General features: G+C 41.0%; 2 protein-coding genes across 2 annotated transcripts in view; both read right to left on the bottom strand.

Annotated features, from left to right (window-relative positions):
• Positions 1-1,141: 1,141 nt before the first annotated feature.
• Positions 1,142-2,242, bottom strand: LOC121609214 (ADP-ribosylation factor 6-like). Its single transcript, XM_041940790.1, has 2 exons — positions 1,928-2,242; positions 1,142-1,450 (listed from the first exon to the last, which is right to left on the bottom strand). The coding sequence occupies exons 1-2, from the start codon at positions 2,240-2,242 to the stop codon at positions 1,142-1,144; spliced, it is 624 nt and encodes a 207-aa protein (XP_041796724.1).
• Positions 2,243-3,519: 1,277 nt separating this feature from the next.
• ppm1lb (protein phosphatase, Mg2+/Mn2+ dependent, 1Lb) overlaps positions 3,520-19,407 on the bottom strand; it is a 44,875-nt gene continuing 28,987 nt past the window's right edge. Inside the window, exons 2-4 of the mRNA XM_041940483.1 lie at positions 17,431-17,647; positions 8,430-8,591; positions 3,520-5,884 (exon numbers count right to left, since the gene is read on the bottom strand). Of these exons, the coding sequence (XP_041796417.1) occupies positions 5,544-5,884; positions 8,430-8,591; positions 17,431-17,647 (720 nt within the window). The 3' untranslated portion in view covers positions 3,520-5,543. The remainder of the gene's footprint in view (positions 5,885-8,429; positions 8,592-17,430; positions 17,648-19,407) is intronic.

The raw sequence follows: 19,407 nt of genomic DNA, 5'->3' as shown, positions 1-19,407 counted from the left end.
CCCAAAATGATGGAGCAGCCATTAATTTTTATAGGAGGAACAATTACAGTGGCCACTAACTCTTTCAATGCCTATATTATATACCTATATTGTTTTAAGACAGAATTGTAATGTGAATATGTCCTTTAAGGCCTTTTCCTGAAGAACCACCTCATTCGATTCTTGATATTTTTTTCATTGTAACAAATGGACAAAACAATACTGAAACAGCCTGACATTAAACACACATGTTCAAAACCTGATTCTGGCATATGACAGATTTGCTGGATTTGGTATTGTTTTTAATGTGTTGAATGTAACAGCATGTAAACTTTACATCAATATCAGTTCAGTTCCACTTTATTTAGGTCCATATCAGTATAAAAATAATAAATACAGAACAACAACACAGAGATGTAATCATTGCAGTTCAGAGGTCCACAGTGATTAAAACACATGTAGACATCAGCTCCAATGTTTCCAGAAACAAGAAAAGTCACCTTGTGTAGGCTCCATTAAGGTCTTTATGATTGTATTTTTTAATCACTTAATCAACACATACATTTATACAGAAAATTCTTCAACAGGCCATGAAAAGGTGGAAATATTACTTGTCACAAACATATTTGTATTTGTCTTCCAAAATAAATAAATAAAGCTTGTATGGAATAGTAAGCACATAACAAGAAGACTTTATATCGTGATGTTGTGGTTTTAAAAGTAATGTAAATAAAGAAAAATGGATAATGCAAAACTGAAATACAACATTTCTTTGACCCACAGGAACTTGACCCACAAACACTGGTTCTTCAGTCAGTTTTCCACAGACATTGTGGCACTGTCAGACTGAATCGTCTCAGATGTGCAAACAGCTCATATCAGCTTGTGACACAACAGCTGTATTCTCAAAATTATCCTCACACTCCAAGATTGCGCACAGCTTAATCATGGGTTATCACCGAGCTTCAAAGACACTTTGTCCTCACCAGGATTGAGTAAAAGTTCTTTCCGCCACAGAGGTCAACATTTCAAGCTGTGATCATGCCATCCTCCTCTCATTCAATCTTGCCACAATGAGTCCATCTGCTGACGAGCTACACAGACAGGCGAGGAGGAATCCTACACATCGCAAGAATGCATCTTCAAAAACGATTTTAATCCCTCATCCGCTGCAGAGCAAAACTTGTTTCGCAGCTGTGATACTGAAGCCCTTAGACCTCATCTTAACCTTAATGTCCTCTTGGGTCTGTTTTAGTGGGGTCTTCATCAAATAGACTATCCTCCTGAAACCTTCTTCCAGTCCCATGCCAGTGGTGGCTGAACAGGGCTGGATGAACCAGGCCCTGCCCTCGCATACTCTTCTCAAGCCCAGTTTCAGACAAAGCGCTTCTGGGCTCAGAGCTCCCAGAAGGTCTTGTTTGTTGGCAAGGACCACGAGAGGAACTCCTCTGAGACTCTCGTACCTCAGGACCTAATGAGTGGAGAAAACAAAGTGTAGAACACCTTTATTACTACAGTGTGGAACAAACTTTTTAGATTAATCTGTCCATCACAGGAAGGTGCTGTGTTTGCTACACGTAGCATCAGGGGACCACTTTACTGAAACCTTCCCTTTTTGCATGAAGTAGTGTAGTTTAATCACACTGTAATGTGGTTGTAAGCAGAGATAAGGACATATTAGCATTTATTAAAGTATTCGTGCATCATAACTCCTATGAAGCATCTGTAACTGGTATACAAAAAGGTAATGAATGATTGACAGAATATTACAGCCGTAATGAAATCTGAAAGAGTGTTCAGAGCTACTTCATTCTGCACAGTGAAGCTCAAATCTCCAAGTGAAACAACAAAAAGCAAAACACATCTTAAAAGCTCAGAAATGCTAAACAGAGATGTTTAAGTAAAGTGTTGCTCTCGTCAAAAATCAAATATCCCCCGATTTAATTACCCGATGAAGTTCCTTGCGGGCCTCGTCCAGCCGCTTTTGATCCCAGCTGTCCACCACAAACACCAGACCGGCTGTATCAGTATAGTGATGCTTCCAATGGGGCCTCATCTTCCTCTGGCCCCCCACGTCCCACACCGTCAGGCTCGGGCTGCTTCTGTCCGTCTCCAGTGTCTCCACGTTGAAGCCCACAGTTGGCACGGTCACCACACTCTCGTTGTACTTCAGTTTGTAAAGCAGGGTGGTCTTCCCTGATCCATCCAGACCCAGCACCAGGACCTGTGCATGTTTGTGAGGCTTGGATCCATGCATACCCATGTTCTAGAAGCAAAGGGTCTATATCCAAGAAAGTATGGTTTCTTCTGCTTGTATAGTTGTGTAAACTAAGCTGCCTGCAGTCAGTGGCTCCCTTTGTACCGCCTTATCTGTAGGCTTAGTGTGGCGACTGTCTGCACTCAGAATGCTTTATGTATACACAGGCACAGCGAGCCCTCCCCCTCTGTTGTGATGGACTTCCTTCTGTCCCTGCGCAGCTTTCAGTAAAGCTATTTATATCCAAATTGACGGTGCGAGTAAGTTCTCTGGTTACCACATCACAGTTGCTGGAGTCACATCACACCTGGCCCAGATCATCATACACACCAGCAGCCAGGAAGTCCATGTTTGGTTCAACGGGAAGATTGCGTTTCTTCCTAGTTGAAAGTCCCACACCAGTGACGTCTCAGGGACGTAGTTTTATCTATAGACTGACGATATGTAGGCTGAAGGTGCAGCTTCCAGAAACCTCTCAGCAAAAAACTTTTCTGGAAATTTGTTATTGATCTCAAATGAATATGCATACATGTAAAACCTCTTTTGAATTATTATGACACTAATATTGCACTACAGTAGGACTGGACAATATGATCTACATGATTAAATGTCACAATTAGCACAGCAACAGTAGATACATGTAATTTAAAAGTACACCAGTGCATCATATTTCATTTCTCATGCTGGCTGACTTCTGATTTGTTTGTCCTTATTACCAAGCGTAATCTCCACGTCTTGACTGGACTGATGAATAATTGATGGGTTAAATTTCTATTTATTGTCTAATATGACATGACTAAACTCTAACTGATGGGAAAATCATGATGTCAGAGACAAAATAAATTGAGCTTACTGCCCAGCACTCATGTGAACTGCTGTTGCTGATGAACATCTTCTAATCACCCAGCAGGTGGCACAGATGGACTAAACCAAGCTTTTTTAAAAGGCTCATTGTTAGATTGCAGGTCATGAATCTCTTTTGCTGCATTTTCTCCATTCAAACAAGGAAATTAAACCAGGGCAGAGAACTATTTGGAAAAACCTGGGGAACTAAGAACCTGTTATGATATTTAATGGGAATATTGATGTTCATGTTTTTGCTAAGAGTGCATTGTTATCATTATTTCTCTTTTCAGTATGAGATAACGAGTCCCCCAGGATATACACTATATAAGGGTAAGGCATTTTTCCCTCTTATCTTTTTCTTTATGTCTATATTGTTGCCTCTATGATGTATATTTTCTTTAAAAAGAAAACAGGCACAGAGAGAATGATATGATCATTTTAATGTTACCTTTTTGATTTACATTTTAAATTTCAGAATTCTTTTTTTTTGCTTTTACAGTTTATTAAAGTCAACAAAAACAAGTACAAATGCCACATAAACATTCTGTCACACACATCATCAAGGAAGAATCTGAACTGAAAAAGCACAAACAGTTTGATCTCTTATATATGTCTGAAGTTTAACAATCCAGGAACAGGCGCGTTGCTCTCTTCATTGCTGTATAAACAGTGGAGGGCTGATACTAACATGAGGACAGTATGTACATTCATCTTACAACCTCATGTCTCCCGGAGACTTTCTCTCATTGATGCTACTCTACATGTGAGTTAACAAGTTGTGGCACTGAGGCCGTGCAGCGTGCGCGGTATGATTGACTGCGTTACATTAAAACCCGAGACGTCATTGTGGCAGCAGACTTCGTAACAGGAAATGAACAGTTAAAAAAATAAGGCAACAATAACACATTTCATTCAAAGGCTTGTTACATTTTGAGTTACAGTTCAGAGAAATGCGATATATGATCTGTATCAGGATGAAGGGCTTTTCTCTTATAGAAGGTGACATTAACAGATGGCATTGTAACAGTAAGGTGTAAATTCCAGTATATTTATATAGCTCATGTAGACTGTAGTGCATGATAATGTAAGAAAAGTCAGATTAAGCAATAGTATATGCAAAAAAATATTAAAAGGGCTGTACATCTTAAATGGCAATGCAAATTCCTGAATCATATAATAATATTAAAATCATAACTGCCAATTTTCTATCATCATATGTAACTCATTCACCTTCTTACATGTTAAAATGAATACTCAATGTTATTACATCATCAGATAACATGTGATAAACCTCACAAATTAATAATTAGCGGTTCAGTGTCATATTGAGATGTTGCACCTTCTCAATATAACTCCTCACTGCTAACCATGAGAGGGTATTGCTTTAGATTTTTACATTTTCCACCCATTTAAAGTGAGATCTGGTTACACTTTGACAATCTACTGCATTACCCAACATGTATTATATTATCAGTAGGGACATGGATGCTGATAAGTTGGGGCTGAGTAACAGATCGAAATAACTCGGCTTTAAAAAGTCTTAAAAAGTATCAACAATCAAAACAGAAACAAGATTTTATCAGCATAGAAACTAACAGCAATCATTTTCAGTGAACTAAGACATTCAACAGATAAACTTAGAAAATGGGGCAACTCAAGATAAAACAGTCGAGAGTCGCCACGTTCAGCAAGTGTGATATGACATGACAAGTTCTCTCGCTGTACAATATGAATGGTGATATCTGAGCAAGCATATGCATATTGTCATTTGTGTTGTTCATGTATAAAGGGACTAAATTCATGATTTGCACCAGAGATATGTATTTGATCCTGGAAAAAACAACCTGCCGACCTGTTAAACGACAGTGCAGACACTTGGTAGATGTAAATACAATTAAATGATGTGGAAACACAGAGTTAGGAAACTAAAAGTATAAAATTAGTGGTCACATAGACATTGAGTGAAAGCCAGCACGCTTGAACTCATGTGGAAATGGAAGTCCATGCTATCTTGTATACTTTAAATTTCTCATTATTGGCTAGACAATGGATTGGTTGTTAATATGACACTTGTGTGCAAGTTTAACACACAAAGACACACATCTGTCACACACACACACACACACACACACAAATATGTGCAGACTTATGGGCGTATTGACAGCTGCACAGAGCTAAATCTGTTTATTTGCATAACAGTGACCCAACTCGCATCACGGTGTCTGAACAATATGGCTAAGCCTAAATGAAAGACATTTTTTTTTAATTCAGTTTTTCAGCAGTAAAAGTAGAGGAAGGGGGGGTGGAGTGTGATTTGATGCACTGAAGGGCTAACTTCTGTAAATATCTGTGATAGAAATAGTCCTCGCTCAAAAAGTGGCGGGCTCGGTTTTTAAATCTTTCATCTTAATCTTATTTTATCTTACTTTTATTCAAACTTAATACAGATACTGTGTGTGGTCTACTGCTCGCTGGCCTTTCCCTTAAACTTGACCACCATGACGGTGATGTTGTCAGGGCAACCGCGATAAAAGGACTGGAGCACGATGCTCTTAGCGCCAAAATGAGGCTCATCCAGTCGCTCCCTGATGAAGCGAACCGCCTCCTCGTTGCTGAAGGTGTCCCACAGGCCGTCCGATGCCAAGATCATGAACTGAGGCTGGAGCTTGTTCAGGTCAAACGACATGATGTCGGGATCAGGAATGACCACGTTGAGGTTCTTCAGGGGGTAATCGCCCAGAGAACGGGACATGGCCAAGATGCCCTGGACACGCCACGAACCATTAAAGCTGATGAACCCTCCTGAGGAGGAAGACAGAACGGAAATGGTTGGAAAATGATAAAACAAGGAGTGGGAAGTGAAATGTAAGGTGGAAGAAGGGGGAGGTGTTAGAAAGAATGTGAGGAAGAAGGAGGATAGAGCAAAGAAGGAGAAACACAAAGGTGAGAAGAAAAGTAGGGAAACAGATGTTTTCCATGTTAGTGCCACTAAACGGGAAGATAAGGAGTGATTTTTGTTCCGCTGAACCAACTGGCAGAATGTCTATTCATTTATCAAGCACGAGACTTCTGCTCGTCGCGTCAAAGTGCAAATAATAATGTGGATCGGTGCCATTGACATGTTTTCACTCGATGCTCACTGTTCATGCTCATGGAACGAATTGTTTAAGTTGGATTGGTTTCAGTTCATGTCACATCCTGCAAGTACAGCTGTGTGTCCTCTGTGGCTTCAACAGATTTGCAAGCAGGGAATTCTACTGGAAATGAGTGGATAAGATGAAGACTTCCATACTAGGTCAGGCTGCCTTATTGAGCAAGGCCATAGCCAACGTTTTAAAAACACTGGGGTTAAGAGTTCCGTCCATAAAAAAAACATTATGTGTAACTCTCTATTATAAACTGCACTTAAGTTTGCAAAAATCCCCAGATTGCCAGACATAGCAGACAGGACATGGGACATGTGTCCTCAACAGTAGCTACTTTAGCATCTACTGTCTCTTTAGCTTGCTGCTTTGACAGAATTGTTGGGAAAATGTTCTGTACAAATTGCAATTAGAAAAAAGCCATGAATTACAACAAATTAGACACTGTCTAACGTCTCTCTTAAGCACTATGAGGTAACAGTTAGCTGCTGAGGGCAGTAGTTAAGCAAATAAATGCAGGGTATTAAAACTGCAATATCAATATTTCCTATTGTTATAACTATTGTTCTATCCCCTATGCTGCTGTATCACTGCAGATTTCCCTGCTTCATTCAAATCCTTCGCGAGGCATCAAACCAACAACATGAGCAACAGCATCATTTTTGTACTGCAAAAACTGCAATCACTTCAATTAAAAGTAACACAAATTACACCTAAGACAATTCTACCATTAATAACTGATTTTTACAAAATCCTAATATGACCAACAAGGTATCTTAAGATACACAGAACACAGCAGGCTAAAGGAAACAGAAAATACTGGTCAGGCAATGCAAAACAAGTAATTCATATCAACAAGAACAAAAATCCATATTTGATTTCCCATATGGGTTCTAAGTCTAACACACAAACAAGAAATACGCTTAATAACCATGAAAAAATATACAGAAAATTTCACTTTAAAAATCAACAACTCAAGAAAGACACAAGAACAACAAATTTAATCATTATTAAGGAAATGGTAAATCGCCTGATATTAAATGCAAAACTTTTCCTAAAAAATGTATTCACTGTATTCTGTGACTCTTATGATACATTGCTGGTCTTGCTTGGAGCATTTTTTATAAATGATTGATGGTAAAGCTGTGTTTGTGATTTGACTCTTTCTAATTGGTTGTTACAATCTGTGGTTCTGGTGTCAAGATGTTGTTGTTTCATATTGTGACTCTGGTGCCTGCAGAACGTCTATGACTGAAACACAGCACTCTCAACACACTTTGTGCTGACAGGGTGAATTTCAATGTTCTTTGGGATTTTTTTCTTTTCTTTTCTCAGTGCCTGGGCAGCATTTAGTTTAGCATTTAAGAGTCACTGCAGTTTAAAGAAATCAGGTTTCCCTCATTAATATGTAAATGTATGCAGCAAGGTGCTCCAAAATCTAATCAGATCATCAGCTCAAGCCTCTGCAGCCTGTGGAGCAGGTATAAAGTTTCTGTCATTAATTGTTCTTGAGTGCCTGTTTACCACAATGTGTCACAGGGAGACAAACACCACCCTGACAACATAATGCTACCCCATGAGAGAGGGCTACTGTATGCACAGTCTTTATCAGTATTCTAGTGGTTCCTGTGTATGAGGATATGTGATTAAAACATTAGGTAGCCCCACTCACTGAGGGTCATTAAAACAGTAGGGAATCTCAGCATGTGCAATGTCATAACTGCAGGTAAGTTACATGAAAAAGTAAACAGCAGCATAATCCAAACTATATGTCATTTTTTGCCAGTACCCAGTTAGACCATTAGATGGAGGTGGTGGGCTATCCTGACGATGACCACACTGACTGACTCCTCTGGCAACCTGCCATCAAGCTCTCTTTAGAGTATGCAGATAGGGTGGGAGGAAGAATCATGCCTGCAAATACACCTTAAATACTGTGCACTGTCTGGCTGCATTTGATAACATGCTGCTTTGGAAGCAGATTGTGTTATCATTCACCGGGGTTTGATGTCAGCCTGAGCTCAGAGAAACAAGATGTGAAAAAAAGGATAATGGTGCTTAGCTTTGATCATAAGACTTATTTTGTGCTTTCATGACAACAATCTGAGTTCTGATGTTCCCTGAAGTTTTAACTAAAGTCTTGTTCTGCAGCTCAGAATCAGCTGAGGAGAGTCTGCTGGTTTGGACTGCAGCTGTTCTCTTACCTGCCTTCTTGATCCTCTTGCGCTCTTTGAGTTGGTAAGGTTTGTGGTCATGAGATAGAGGAATGGCGTTGCCATCTTTATCACAAAGGACTCCACGTGAGTCTCCGACGTTGGCCACCGTCAGCTGCTTATCAGACAGCAGGGCCACCAGACACGTAGTACCTGAAACAGATGGAGGAGAGAGGGGAACAGCGGGGGACCAGGGAAAGATGAGATGGGGCAGGAGAAAGATGGGGGAGAAGTTGTAATACATTAGAGTTTGTAAAAAATTAACTGACAGACAAGAATGCTTGTTTATGGTTAACCCAAAACACCAAATACCTGACAAATTACATTTATGCACAAATCATTCAAGACTCAGATCACTGTGAGTCTGTACTCAGGTACAGAGGGGCTTGAGCTAAATGCTAACATTAGCATCTCAACAGCTCATAATGACAATACTAACTTGCTGATGTTTACCATGTTCATTGTCTCAGTTTAGCAGGTTAGCATGCTAGCATTTGGTAATTAGCTCGAAACACAAAGTACAGCTGAGGCTGATGTCTAGTGGACAAGTCAAGCTTTGACCAGCTGATGGCGCTGTATGAAAAGTCGCAGTATGTGATCAGAGGTATTACAATTCATCCTGAGGTGGACATGCATGTGTGTACCAAGTTTCATGGCAGTCCATCCAATAGCTGTCGAGACATTTAACTCACAACACTGAATGTCAACATCATGATGGCATTAGCATTTATCATTAGCATTTATCCTCAGGGGACTATGAATGTCGTAAAAAAATGTCCAATCCATCAAAAAATTGGACCAAACTGTTGGACTGACATATTGATGTATTGCTATAAAACGGTCTATGGCGGCTGACAAATTCATATCAACCCACGGTTTATATCATCATATCACCCAACCTTATATTACAGCAAATAATATAAGGAGAAAACATTTTTTAAGGCGCACAACCTCAGTAAACACACACTACACTTCTAAATCACACAATTCCTCCCCCCCTGCACTAAAGTGAGACACATGAAACTATGTGCAAACATTGCAAAAACTCTTTGAAGGAACTTCTCTTCCTTGCACTGCTCTCCAAAACGCTTTCATTTCTTCTTCTCCTTCCTCTCTTTGTTTAGCTTCCCAGCCAGGCAGAACAGAGTCTGGACTCAGAATCTGAGGCCTATTGTGTGAGATCCAAAGTCCTGTAGAGAAAGAACAGATCTGCCTGTTTGGCCATCTGCTCACACAGAGAAAAGACAAAACTGGAGAGAGAGACAGAGGAGAGGAAAAAAAGAGGGAGAAAGTGTGTGTGTGTGTGGGGGTCCTACTGGCCCTGACCACCTGGTCAGAGAGAGAGAGAGAGAGAGAGAGAGAGACAGAGGGGTGGGATACAGGGAGAGAGAGGGGAAAATTGGACATACTCAGACATTCTCAGGAGGTGGAGGAAATACTAAAACAAAGCTGGTTTAAATACTATCGTAACAATGTGGATGACCTACAAACTCTTGAGACTTCCCTTTAAAGTTCCACATCTTGGTGTGATGTTGACTGACCGACAGGGTGCACTGGGCCGAATGAAACAAATCTATCTCCCCTCATGAAGTGCTCTTCCACTTCCATTCAGTTCACAGCTACTCTGTCCTACCCCTGATACAGTCAGTGTGTGAGGACTGGGATGGGCGAGAGAGGAAACACAGGCAGCAGTGGCTGCAGATGAAATGAATAGTAAGAGCTGAGGAGGGGTGGAGAGCTTGGAGAATGGGAGAGATATGAGGAAAGAAAGAGAAAAGAGATTACTTCTCAGCGGGACAATGATTTTATTATTCCCATTTATAGCTCTGGGTGAGAAGCGGGGAATTGGGCAAAATGAAAAACAAACAAAAAAAAAAAGAGAAAGCACACCAGCTGGAAGCGAGGCTAAAGATGAATGAAGTGAATATGGATGCCACTTAATTGTAAATGACTTACTAAATCTTTTACGCAGTTTGTTAAAAATCCATTTCTATTAGTTTCATCATTGTATGCATCCCTAATCCTGCTGCTCGCGCCTGAGCTGCCGCTGCACTGTGCCATGCTGTCCAGCTAATTATCCTTATCTCGTTCCCATGGCGATAGAGATAATGGACTGAGGTGCCTTGCTAGCACACCCTTCCTCAATTAGCCCAGCCATGCCAAGCACACATTCAGCATCCCCTATTAAAATGGCACCACAACCTGCATGCACCCTATGCTCACGCTAATTATTGGCTTAGCTTGGCCAGGCACACCTTCAACACTCCAATATGATTAACATCTCAGCCCCAGTTAGTCTCTCCACCCAGTTTGTATCAGTGCACTGACTCACTTTCTCAGAGTTAGCAAAGGCTCTGTGTTTGTGCTCTTAAGTCTGGAGAGTATAAGTGTCCATACAGCACCAGGATACATCCCATGAATTTATGTTCTTAACCAAACAGCTTGGCATTTAGGTGAAAAATGTTAGGGCAGGACTGCCGTCACCCGGCTCACCCCGGCTCATTGTCTCCTTCAAAGCCTTTCTAAAAGACACTACCTGCCCATTAGTCCACACACGCCGCTGAATATGTTCTTCCCCCAAGAGCTGCCATCCTGTCTCACCTGCCCTCCTTGGACTTGCACTGTTAACATTTATAGCGATGCTATTTTTAGCAATTTGCACTGCATAAAGCATTTTGAACTGCTTTATCAAGTCTGTGCAACGCTCTGAATTTGCATACTATGTCATTCCTTTCTATCCTAAGTAACTAGCTGCCTCGGGGCCAGCCTCAGCCTTTCAGAGCCCTGTGTGAGAATTTGTTTTTGGTTTCTGTGTACATTTAAACCGCCCAATCATTTCTCGAGTGTTTCTTGTTAGATTTGTCATGATGAAAAGTAGAAGAGTATTGAATAGTATATCATAAGCTACAGTAACAATCAGGCCATCCAGTTCTGGGCAAATCACATGATGGTGGTTATGGCAACACTGACAAAGTCAACCTTGTTGTTCAGGAAGTGGTTTAAAAGAGTTTGCTACCAGTTTAGCATTGAACACTGTATTCTTCTTCTGTGTCAAAACGGGAGTACTACATTACCCACAATACAACAAGACAAGCTCTGTTTCAGATTCAGGCATCTTCTGCTCTTAGTGGTAAATGCAGCCTTGAGCTGCTAGCCAGAAGCGGGCTATGGAGGTCTGGTAAGTTCACTGCTTTCTAACTCCACACCCCCGGCGTTTTCAAACTTGTAGCCTTCACACTCAACCAACGTTGAGCAAGTGACATCAATTTCTCAGACTTCCTCTGGACCCACAAAAGGCTTTCCAACTTTCTTCACATATTCAGTAGTCCAAGATCTGTAAGTAAGTGGAGTTCCCCTTTCAGATAAGAAATCCCCCTCAGTCGCCTTCCTCTTCACACAACTAAGTGGGTGCAGAAAAAATAAAGAGTTAGTGCCTGGAGTCCTTAAATACTTTAACAACTTTAAAACACAAAAGTCTTGAGTTTTTCATGCGGAGGTCAGACAGTCAGAGCGCTATTTAAATCCAACATCAAACTTGCAAAGACGTGAAACTTGCTTGAGACGATGGATAATTCATCACGATGGAAAACTCACCATCTTAGCCATCTAATGGTCCTGCAGTCATGCGGCGAGCAAGAACTGCTTTAAAAAGTGGCCTTTGTGAGTTCAGGAAACCAAGGCATTGGAAATTTAAAAGTCAGCTGCCAAAGAAACGCTGGAATGATGAGCTGTGTTGTTATGTAACAAGAACCCGTCAAACGTGTTTGATCTTTGTCAAATGTTTAATCAACATTATGCTCATGTCTACAGGCCAAACATTCCCCAGTGCACTTTTATCTCTGCTGCACATTCATAAACATTTAAAATTAAAACTGTTTGAATCTTTTTGAGCCTTCTTTCATTAACATCCATGAAGCTTTTTGTTTTTGCATCATGCAGATACACATGTTGTCTATTTGTAGGTCTACTGTTTGTCCAAGTCTTGCCGAAGTTTCATTTGGGCAACAACACTGTAAATCAGGACCCAAAATACAGCGTGTCCGGATCCGATATGAGAGGATCAGTGTCATTACACTCAAGGCACCCTTATTGATTGCTATCAGCTATATGAAGTTTGATCAATTTCAATCCTTTATTGTGTGCCTACTACTTCATAATTTATTTGACAGCTGGATAAACAAGCTTTTGATTTAAAGAAATGGTCACAGAACCAGAAAATTGTGCTTTGTATTATTATGACAAACATTTCTTGGCAGAGTCACAGGCCCTCGTCCCTTTAGCGCCACTACAACCTATAGGCCAGAGTTAAGTTTGGATCATTTTGCTGAAGCGGTTTTCAGCGTGCGTTTCCAAAAGTGAATCAAAGAAATCTTCACATCTCTGTTCACTACTCTTGCAAAAAATCAAATAAATTGATTAAGAATCGAGAGAGAGTTGGCAGACCTGATTTAAATGAGAAACTTGGAGCTTGACACACAGGTTGGAACCAGGGTCACTAACTGGAGCTATGGTGATTAACAATTAAAGTAGGAAAAAAAATATAACAACATTCGCAAGTAGAAAATAAAAAAGTTTGATACCAGTTCGTGTACATAGCTGCAGCTGTAAGGCCAGCGTGGGCGTCAGTATTTGGTGCCACTAAGTTCAAAATGTTGTTGTACTCGGTGTAATGACGTGGAGCCTAAAGGAGGAAACTCTGCAGAGTTTGAACAAACTGCTGTAAACACACTCGGTGTGAACAAACCTTTCGTTGAAGGGGAATGGAATGCGAAGCGCAGATACTTCACAGAGCAAAACAATCCAAACGACATTCACCACTCATTGTCACTGTCAACACGTTGTAAATTTCATTGTATTTGTTGTTTATTTTATATTTTTGCACTACTTAACTTACTGTTCAGTCTTTCGTTTGTTTATTGTCTGTCCTTGTTGAGCTGTATGTCCTTTTTTCACCTATGCAAGTACATTGAGAGCAATGTTTAATATTAAGCTTGAATTTTAATTCTAAGTTTAAATTCCTTGTATGTGCACACATGCTTGGCACAATAAAGCCAATTCTGCTTCTGCTTCTGAATCCAAACAAATATTAACATAAAAAAAATGATTCAGCGGAAAAAGGACAATGACATAAAAATTCAGTTAAAATGATTAGAAGAGAAAACAAATGCAAAAACAAACTGGAGATGACTCTGAAGCGAACAGAATGACTGTTTCAAGTGTCTCTGGCAGTTCAGGAAAGCCTGACAAACATTTCTAACTAAGGAAGACGCATACTGTTATCGTGGCAACATACTTCATAGTGATACGTTTTCCTGCAATATCAACAGAATGACACTAGTAATGCAAAAACTTTCTGTTGCATTACTGAGGCAGAAATATTTCTTTCCTGCCTGCAGATGGTTTGGCAATGAAATGATGCCACGTGTGTTCATGTAGCTATGTGTGTTCAGAGGGCTCAGTCTCTACACACTCGCTGTTTTACACCACCCGTCTATAAAACATAAAGTGAATAAATACAGTATACAGTATGTTTAATTTCTGCTGTTTTCGAGTTATTTTTTTTCCCTACCGGAAGACAGATGATGGTGCACAAAATGTTTTTCCCAAAATGTTTGTGCACATGTGTCCACAAACTAATCTAAAAGAATGTCTTAATCTAAACTTTTCCTAACCTCTAATTCTTAACCCTTTATGCATGACATGGCTACAGTGTCAGCATTCTGTCTATATGGCTGCTTGCAACAGTAAATACTGATTATTTGGACCGTTGCACTACTGGACACTTGTGTGTGCTTGCGCGGGTGCAAACGTGTGCTGAGAGACATGTCACACAGCTACTTAGAGGTTAGTGGTAACAGAATACCATACCGTATCAAGGAGACGGTTTCAATAATAGACTCCAAGCTCCTGGCCATTCCATCAAAGTCCCATCTACCTTATCTTCCTTTCAAGCGCTTTTGTTCGCTGATAAACAACAGAGGGATGAACAAACGGGGATAAATCTGATATGCTGTTGTCCTGGGGACTGGGAGCTGAATTGAGAGTGCATCTGTCTATTTCCCCCTCTCTCTTCCTTCCCTGCCAGCTTAATTTAGGCCCTGATTGTGACAGAAAGCGGGGAGCTCTGCACCCTAAATGATGCGATTGTTGAATCAGATAGAGGGACAAGACTGCACAACAATTACCTGATCAGCAGACAACCCCCACCTGAGACGCTGACAAGAAAGCTAGAACAAATACTGCGACAGATTCAATTCCTGAATGTCTAATGCTTGGATTAGACACCGCAGGAGCGTTTTCATCGCAATGGAGCTTGACTGTAAGTTTATCTACAACAGCGTCAGTCTTTCTTGCTGTGCTGTCCAAATAACAATGATAGAAATATAGAGGGATGGAGGATCTGGACAGATATTTGGAGCCTGGATGCAGCAGGTCACATAGCTTAAGGCAGAGGGATCAGGAGGGGAGATTTACTTGGTGGCTGTTTTGAGAGCAACATAGATCAGAAAGCCGATGCTTTATCTGCAGCTGAGGAACCAGTGAAGCAGAGGAGGATGAGGATAAAAAAAGATGAAGAGGTCAAGAGCAGGTGAGTGTAACAAAAGGTATCACAGCAGCAGAATATCAACCGTTTCTGTTAGGTAACAATCAGCTGTCGCCTGCAGACTGGGCGCTCCAGCTCTGTAAATTCTAATTATTCTCTTTAACAATCAACGTATCATATGACCCGTCATTCTCTGGAGGATGTGAGGCACTCTCAAAGGCCCTTTCATACCAGTGACCCCCCTCACCAACATACATGTGAGTCACATGTCAGCTGTTAGTGAAGGCTGTCATTTGGACTGCACGTTGTTCACTCTTGTGATCTAATTGGAAGCTGCTGCATTTTTCTTTCCCCTTGTCTCTCAGATTCCTGTGCATTACAACATAGGTCTACATTTTCATGGTTTTGGCCTTCGTTTCTACTGGCAATGCAACTGCTGAGATCTGGGAACATGGTGACACTGATACAATAATGTCTGACGATGTAAGAATCTTAACTGGTCAGAGGCTCTGTAAATTGGAAGCATGTTTTAGGTAATAATCTTACCATTCACTTTATTTTTGTCTTACAAATACCTTTTTCTTTGCCCCATATAGACAATAATAATGTTGTTATTATTATCAAGGTATGATGGATGCAGCCTTGAAGCTAAAACCTGGGTTATTTGAAACCGGAATTTCCATTTAAGGAATGACAACGCTTTGTATCTCAGTCATTAGTTACTCTGTAAACCAAACCCTTTTCACCATGCCCCCATTTCGTCCATCTTTGCTCTGCTTCTCACTCAACCGAGGGAGTTTGTTTAATCGGGGGCACTGGAAGGAAAAGTGAGCCTCCCACAGGAACGCTGAATTCTTGAGGTTGCAAATATGCCACTACAGTTAGTCCATGTAACCATCTTATAATCTGTATTTCAACTTTGTCCCCTGCACGGTCAGCAAGCCAATAAGGTTTCTGCTGTAGAAAAAACAAACATAACCATCATATATGTTCACCATCATGTTATCATATGGTCTCCAATGTCTTACGCCCCTGCATTTTCTCCTAATGTTACAGATGTTACATTGATAGAGCTGCTGCCCCTCTCCCTCATCATTATTGTCTCTTTAATGCCTACAAAACCTACAATAAACTTATTTTACCTTTGATGGAATGCAGAGCAAAGTCAAGTATGTTTATGTCCTGTATGTCTCTACTTTGCACTGTATGATTCTGCTGTCTTTGTCCTCTTCCTCCTCTCCCCCAAAGGCTTCTTCTGGGTTGTTCAGATCAGCCTTTTTATCACCCTTTGTATCCATGTTCTCATTTTCCTCACCCTTTCACTGTCCCGCTCTCTGTTCGTTCCTCACCGCTTTTGTCTCAGCACTTCTCATTTATTGTTCTCCCTTCGTTTTGCCTGTCACACAGGTCTCCTGTCCCTTTCTACCATATAGCTCTCACCGGCAAAATATCTTCCTTCCACACATGCATCCTTCCCGCTGACCCCTCTCCTACCTCATTCCATCTATCACTCTCTCTCTCTTGCGTCACCCCTCCCTCCTTGCCTCCCTCCAGAGATAATTACTACAAGCCTTGTGAAGATCAGCTTGTATTTAAACAGCTGAATAAGCAAGGCCTGGGGCTGCTGACAGTCGCTATTCAACAACAGTCAAGTGAAAACTTGGAATAGGAAACAATAGTTTATGTGCGGCATTATAAGGGGCATTTACATGATCCCCGACCAACTGGTGCTTTCCTATTGTTTCCCCAATAATGAACAACACTTGTGGGTAAAAATCCATCTGTATGTGGCCTCTGACCTTTATATGTACACATTCATATAATCTCTAATTAAAAGCACAATGTGGAACTTTCAAAAAATCCTTGTAACATCAGTGGTTGTTAATTGAACTGCAGTCAGCATCCTGTTGCTCACGCTCTGTAGGCATGACTGAGCATCACCCTGATCCTGAGCATTGGCCAAATAGTGACATGACATGCACGAGACAGATCGCTGAAATTAACACTAAATGTTGCAAAATAAATCCGAAAAATATGTTCTGCATTTTGCGCACTGTTGGTGGTGCAGTGGAGCGGAAGAGAGGCATGTCTTTTTTTTCCCCTGGAAAAAAATGTTCCAACACATTTACATAGAAATCAGTCCACAGGCTGTCATTGGCAACCGAAAAAGTCAGGAAAGGGCTCAGTTTTCAGGTTATGTTCCAATCTGTTCACGCATCGGCAATACAGAGCATGTAAATTGCTTCACGTTCTTGCATATTATTCCTTTAATGTCTAACCAGCGCAGCTTCTAGACAGATAAAACCACAGCAGGAAACACATTCCCATACTGTTATACATGCATACATTTTTACATGGACACACTTGAATATATCTTGCATACATGTATAATTTGGGGGTATTTTTCTAGGCTGTTGTGGAATTTAACAAACAAAAACACACACACACCTGCTTCATTGTAAGTGGCAGAGAGCTTGTCCAGCATTTCTCTGTCCAAAGCCAGGATCTGCTGCTCTAGGATGGAAGGATAGGACAGGCCGCTCCGCTCCTTTTTCTCATCTTTCTCCTTGTCTTTTTCTCTGTCCCGCTCTTTCTCCCGCTCGTAGGTCAGTAGCTGCTGGCGCAGAGCCTCGGGCAGGTGGGCCTTGGCAAACTCAGCAGCGGCCTGATAACGGAGAGCAGAGGGAGACAAGGAGTGTTAGATGGCCACACATAAAAATAGGCTCGGTCAAAAACAGGTGTAACCAAACATAATCTGACGTCTGCTTATCTTTTAAACTGGCCATGTTCAAGCAATTGCGTTAATTCATATGATCAAAACGACTTTAAAAAAATACTTGAAAAATGGCTTAAATTGTTTATTGAAATTGTTGCTGGTTGATTTTCTGTCGATCAGCTTTTTAAGGCCTTACCGAGGTGTAATGAAAATCTGACATTCAATAATCAGGTTAAAAAGGGGTCATTTTTCTGGGGGAGACCACAAAAATATATCACATTACTTATACAGAACATAGTATCAATATATTATTTTTATACAACTGTAAACATGCACACACACTGTATTTGGCAAGACACATACACATCAGGCTGCAGTGCCAGTAACCTGCTCATCCTTTCTGCCCTGGCGAAGCAAAAAAATCACAGATAAACAAAGATAAAGAAAGAAAAAGTGCATCGGCAATCAAACCCACACAAGCCCACACTCACACCCCGCTGTGGGATAGAGCTGAGCAAGAGAAACTGTATCCTCACCTCTATCCATTTTACTCTAAGGTTAACACCAACTCAACCCCACCACACACACACCACACACACACACTCCCATTGCTGTTTCAGAACAAATAATGCCTCCCTCTTATGGCTCAGTGCCAAAGAGTAAAGATGAGCCAGTCCAAGGTCACCGAGTTCAAAAAGTTCCAAGTACAAATGTCAGATAATGTTCTGCTGACATGCCAGTGGTCTGGAGCATCCCAGATTCATACGGCTCATATTCCATACATGGTTTTCACTCACAAAAACTACTTCAGCAATTAAAAAGCAGTGGATTAAGAGAACAGGGTGAGCCAGTCAAGACTGCACGAGAGAAAAAGTTTGCAATTTCCTGCCGTTGAATATGATGCTTGAGATCATATGACAGAGACCCATAGATGAGCCCCATGTCTCAAGAGTGTCCCCATTTAGCTCTCTCTCCTATCTTTACCTCCCTCTCTTTCTCTCTCCATCTATATCTTGTTCTGCTCTGGGAAATTACTTTCAAGGACTCAGATAACCCTGCCTCCTCCGCTTCTTCTCTACACATGAAAACAACTCATCCACTCCTCTCTTGTTATATCTTGTCAGTGTTATTGAAGCTTTCCTCTGCGAGCTCCGTCACTCTTCCCCTATCTTCTGCAATGAAACCCAAACACTTGCAGTTACCCACTTCCCAAAGTCCCTTCTGTCTGCTTCTATGGTGATGCTCAGTCCAAAATCACCATGGATCTTTCTGACACGGTGCTTTCTCTTGTCCAAAGACAATCACCATTGCCATACCTTCATCCTGCAGTTGCCATGCAGGGAATAGGAGTCATAAACTGAGTTCAAAGGTCATAAATAGAACAGGAAGACTTTTGTCTGCTTGTGTTATACTGTGCCAGTAACCTGGCAGTTTAATTGTCTGCCTGTCAGTCCTTCACAAAGCACTGGGGTCACAAAACCTTTTTCCAGCTACATTTCCTCCAAAGCATTTGACTTCATTTGCACATGCACCAATCAGTCTATGAGACCAGTGGTGGAATGCAAATACATTTTCTCAGGTACTGTACTTGAGTACAAATTTAGGGTGCTAGTATTTACTAGTACTAGTAAGTACTAGTAAGTTACTTGTTTTTAATAATTTGAGGTTTGTACTATTGGTTGGACAAAACAAGCATTGCAAATGTGTCA

The sequence above is a fragment of the Chelmon rostratus genome, chromosome 7 (genome assembly GCF_017976325.1).
Source record: "Chelmon rostratus isolate fCheRos1 chromosome 7, fCheRos1.pri, whole genome shotgun sequence".
In the NCBI taxonomy this organism is placed as follows: Eukaryota; Metazoa; Chordata; class Actinopteri; order Chaetodontiformes; family Chaetodontidae; genus Chelmon; species Chelmon rostratus.
This window is presented reverse-complemented; position numbering and strand designations above follow the sequence as displayed.

Bases quoted from the DNA above. Each gene is read 5' to 3' on its own strand.
- LOC121609214 (XM_041940790.1), bottom strand. From the start codon at position 2,242: ATGGGTATGCATGGATCCAAGCCTCACAAACATGCACAGGTCCTGGTG. The intron at 1,451-1,927 runs GTAATTAAATCG...TCCACTCATTAG, and splicing joins CCCGCAAGGAACTTCATCGG to GTCCTGAGGTACGAGAGTCT.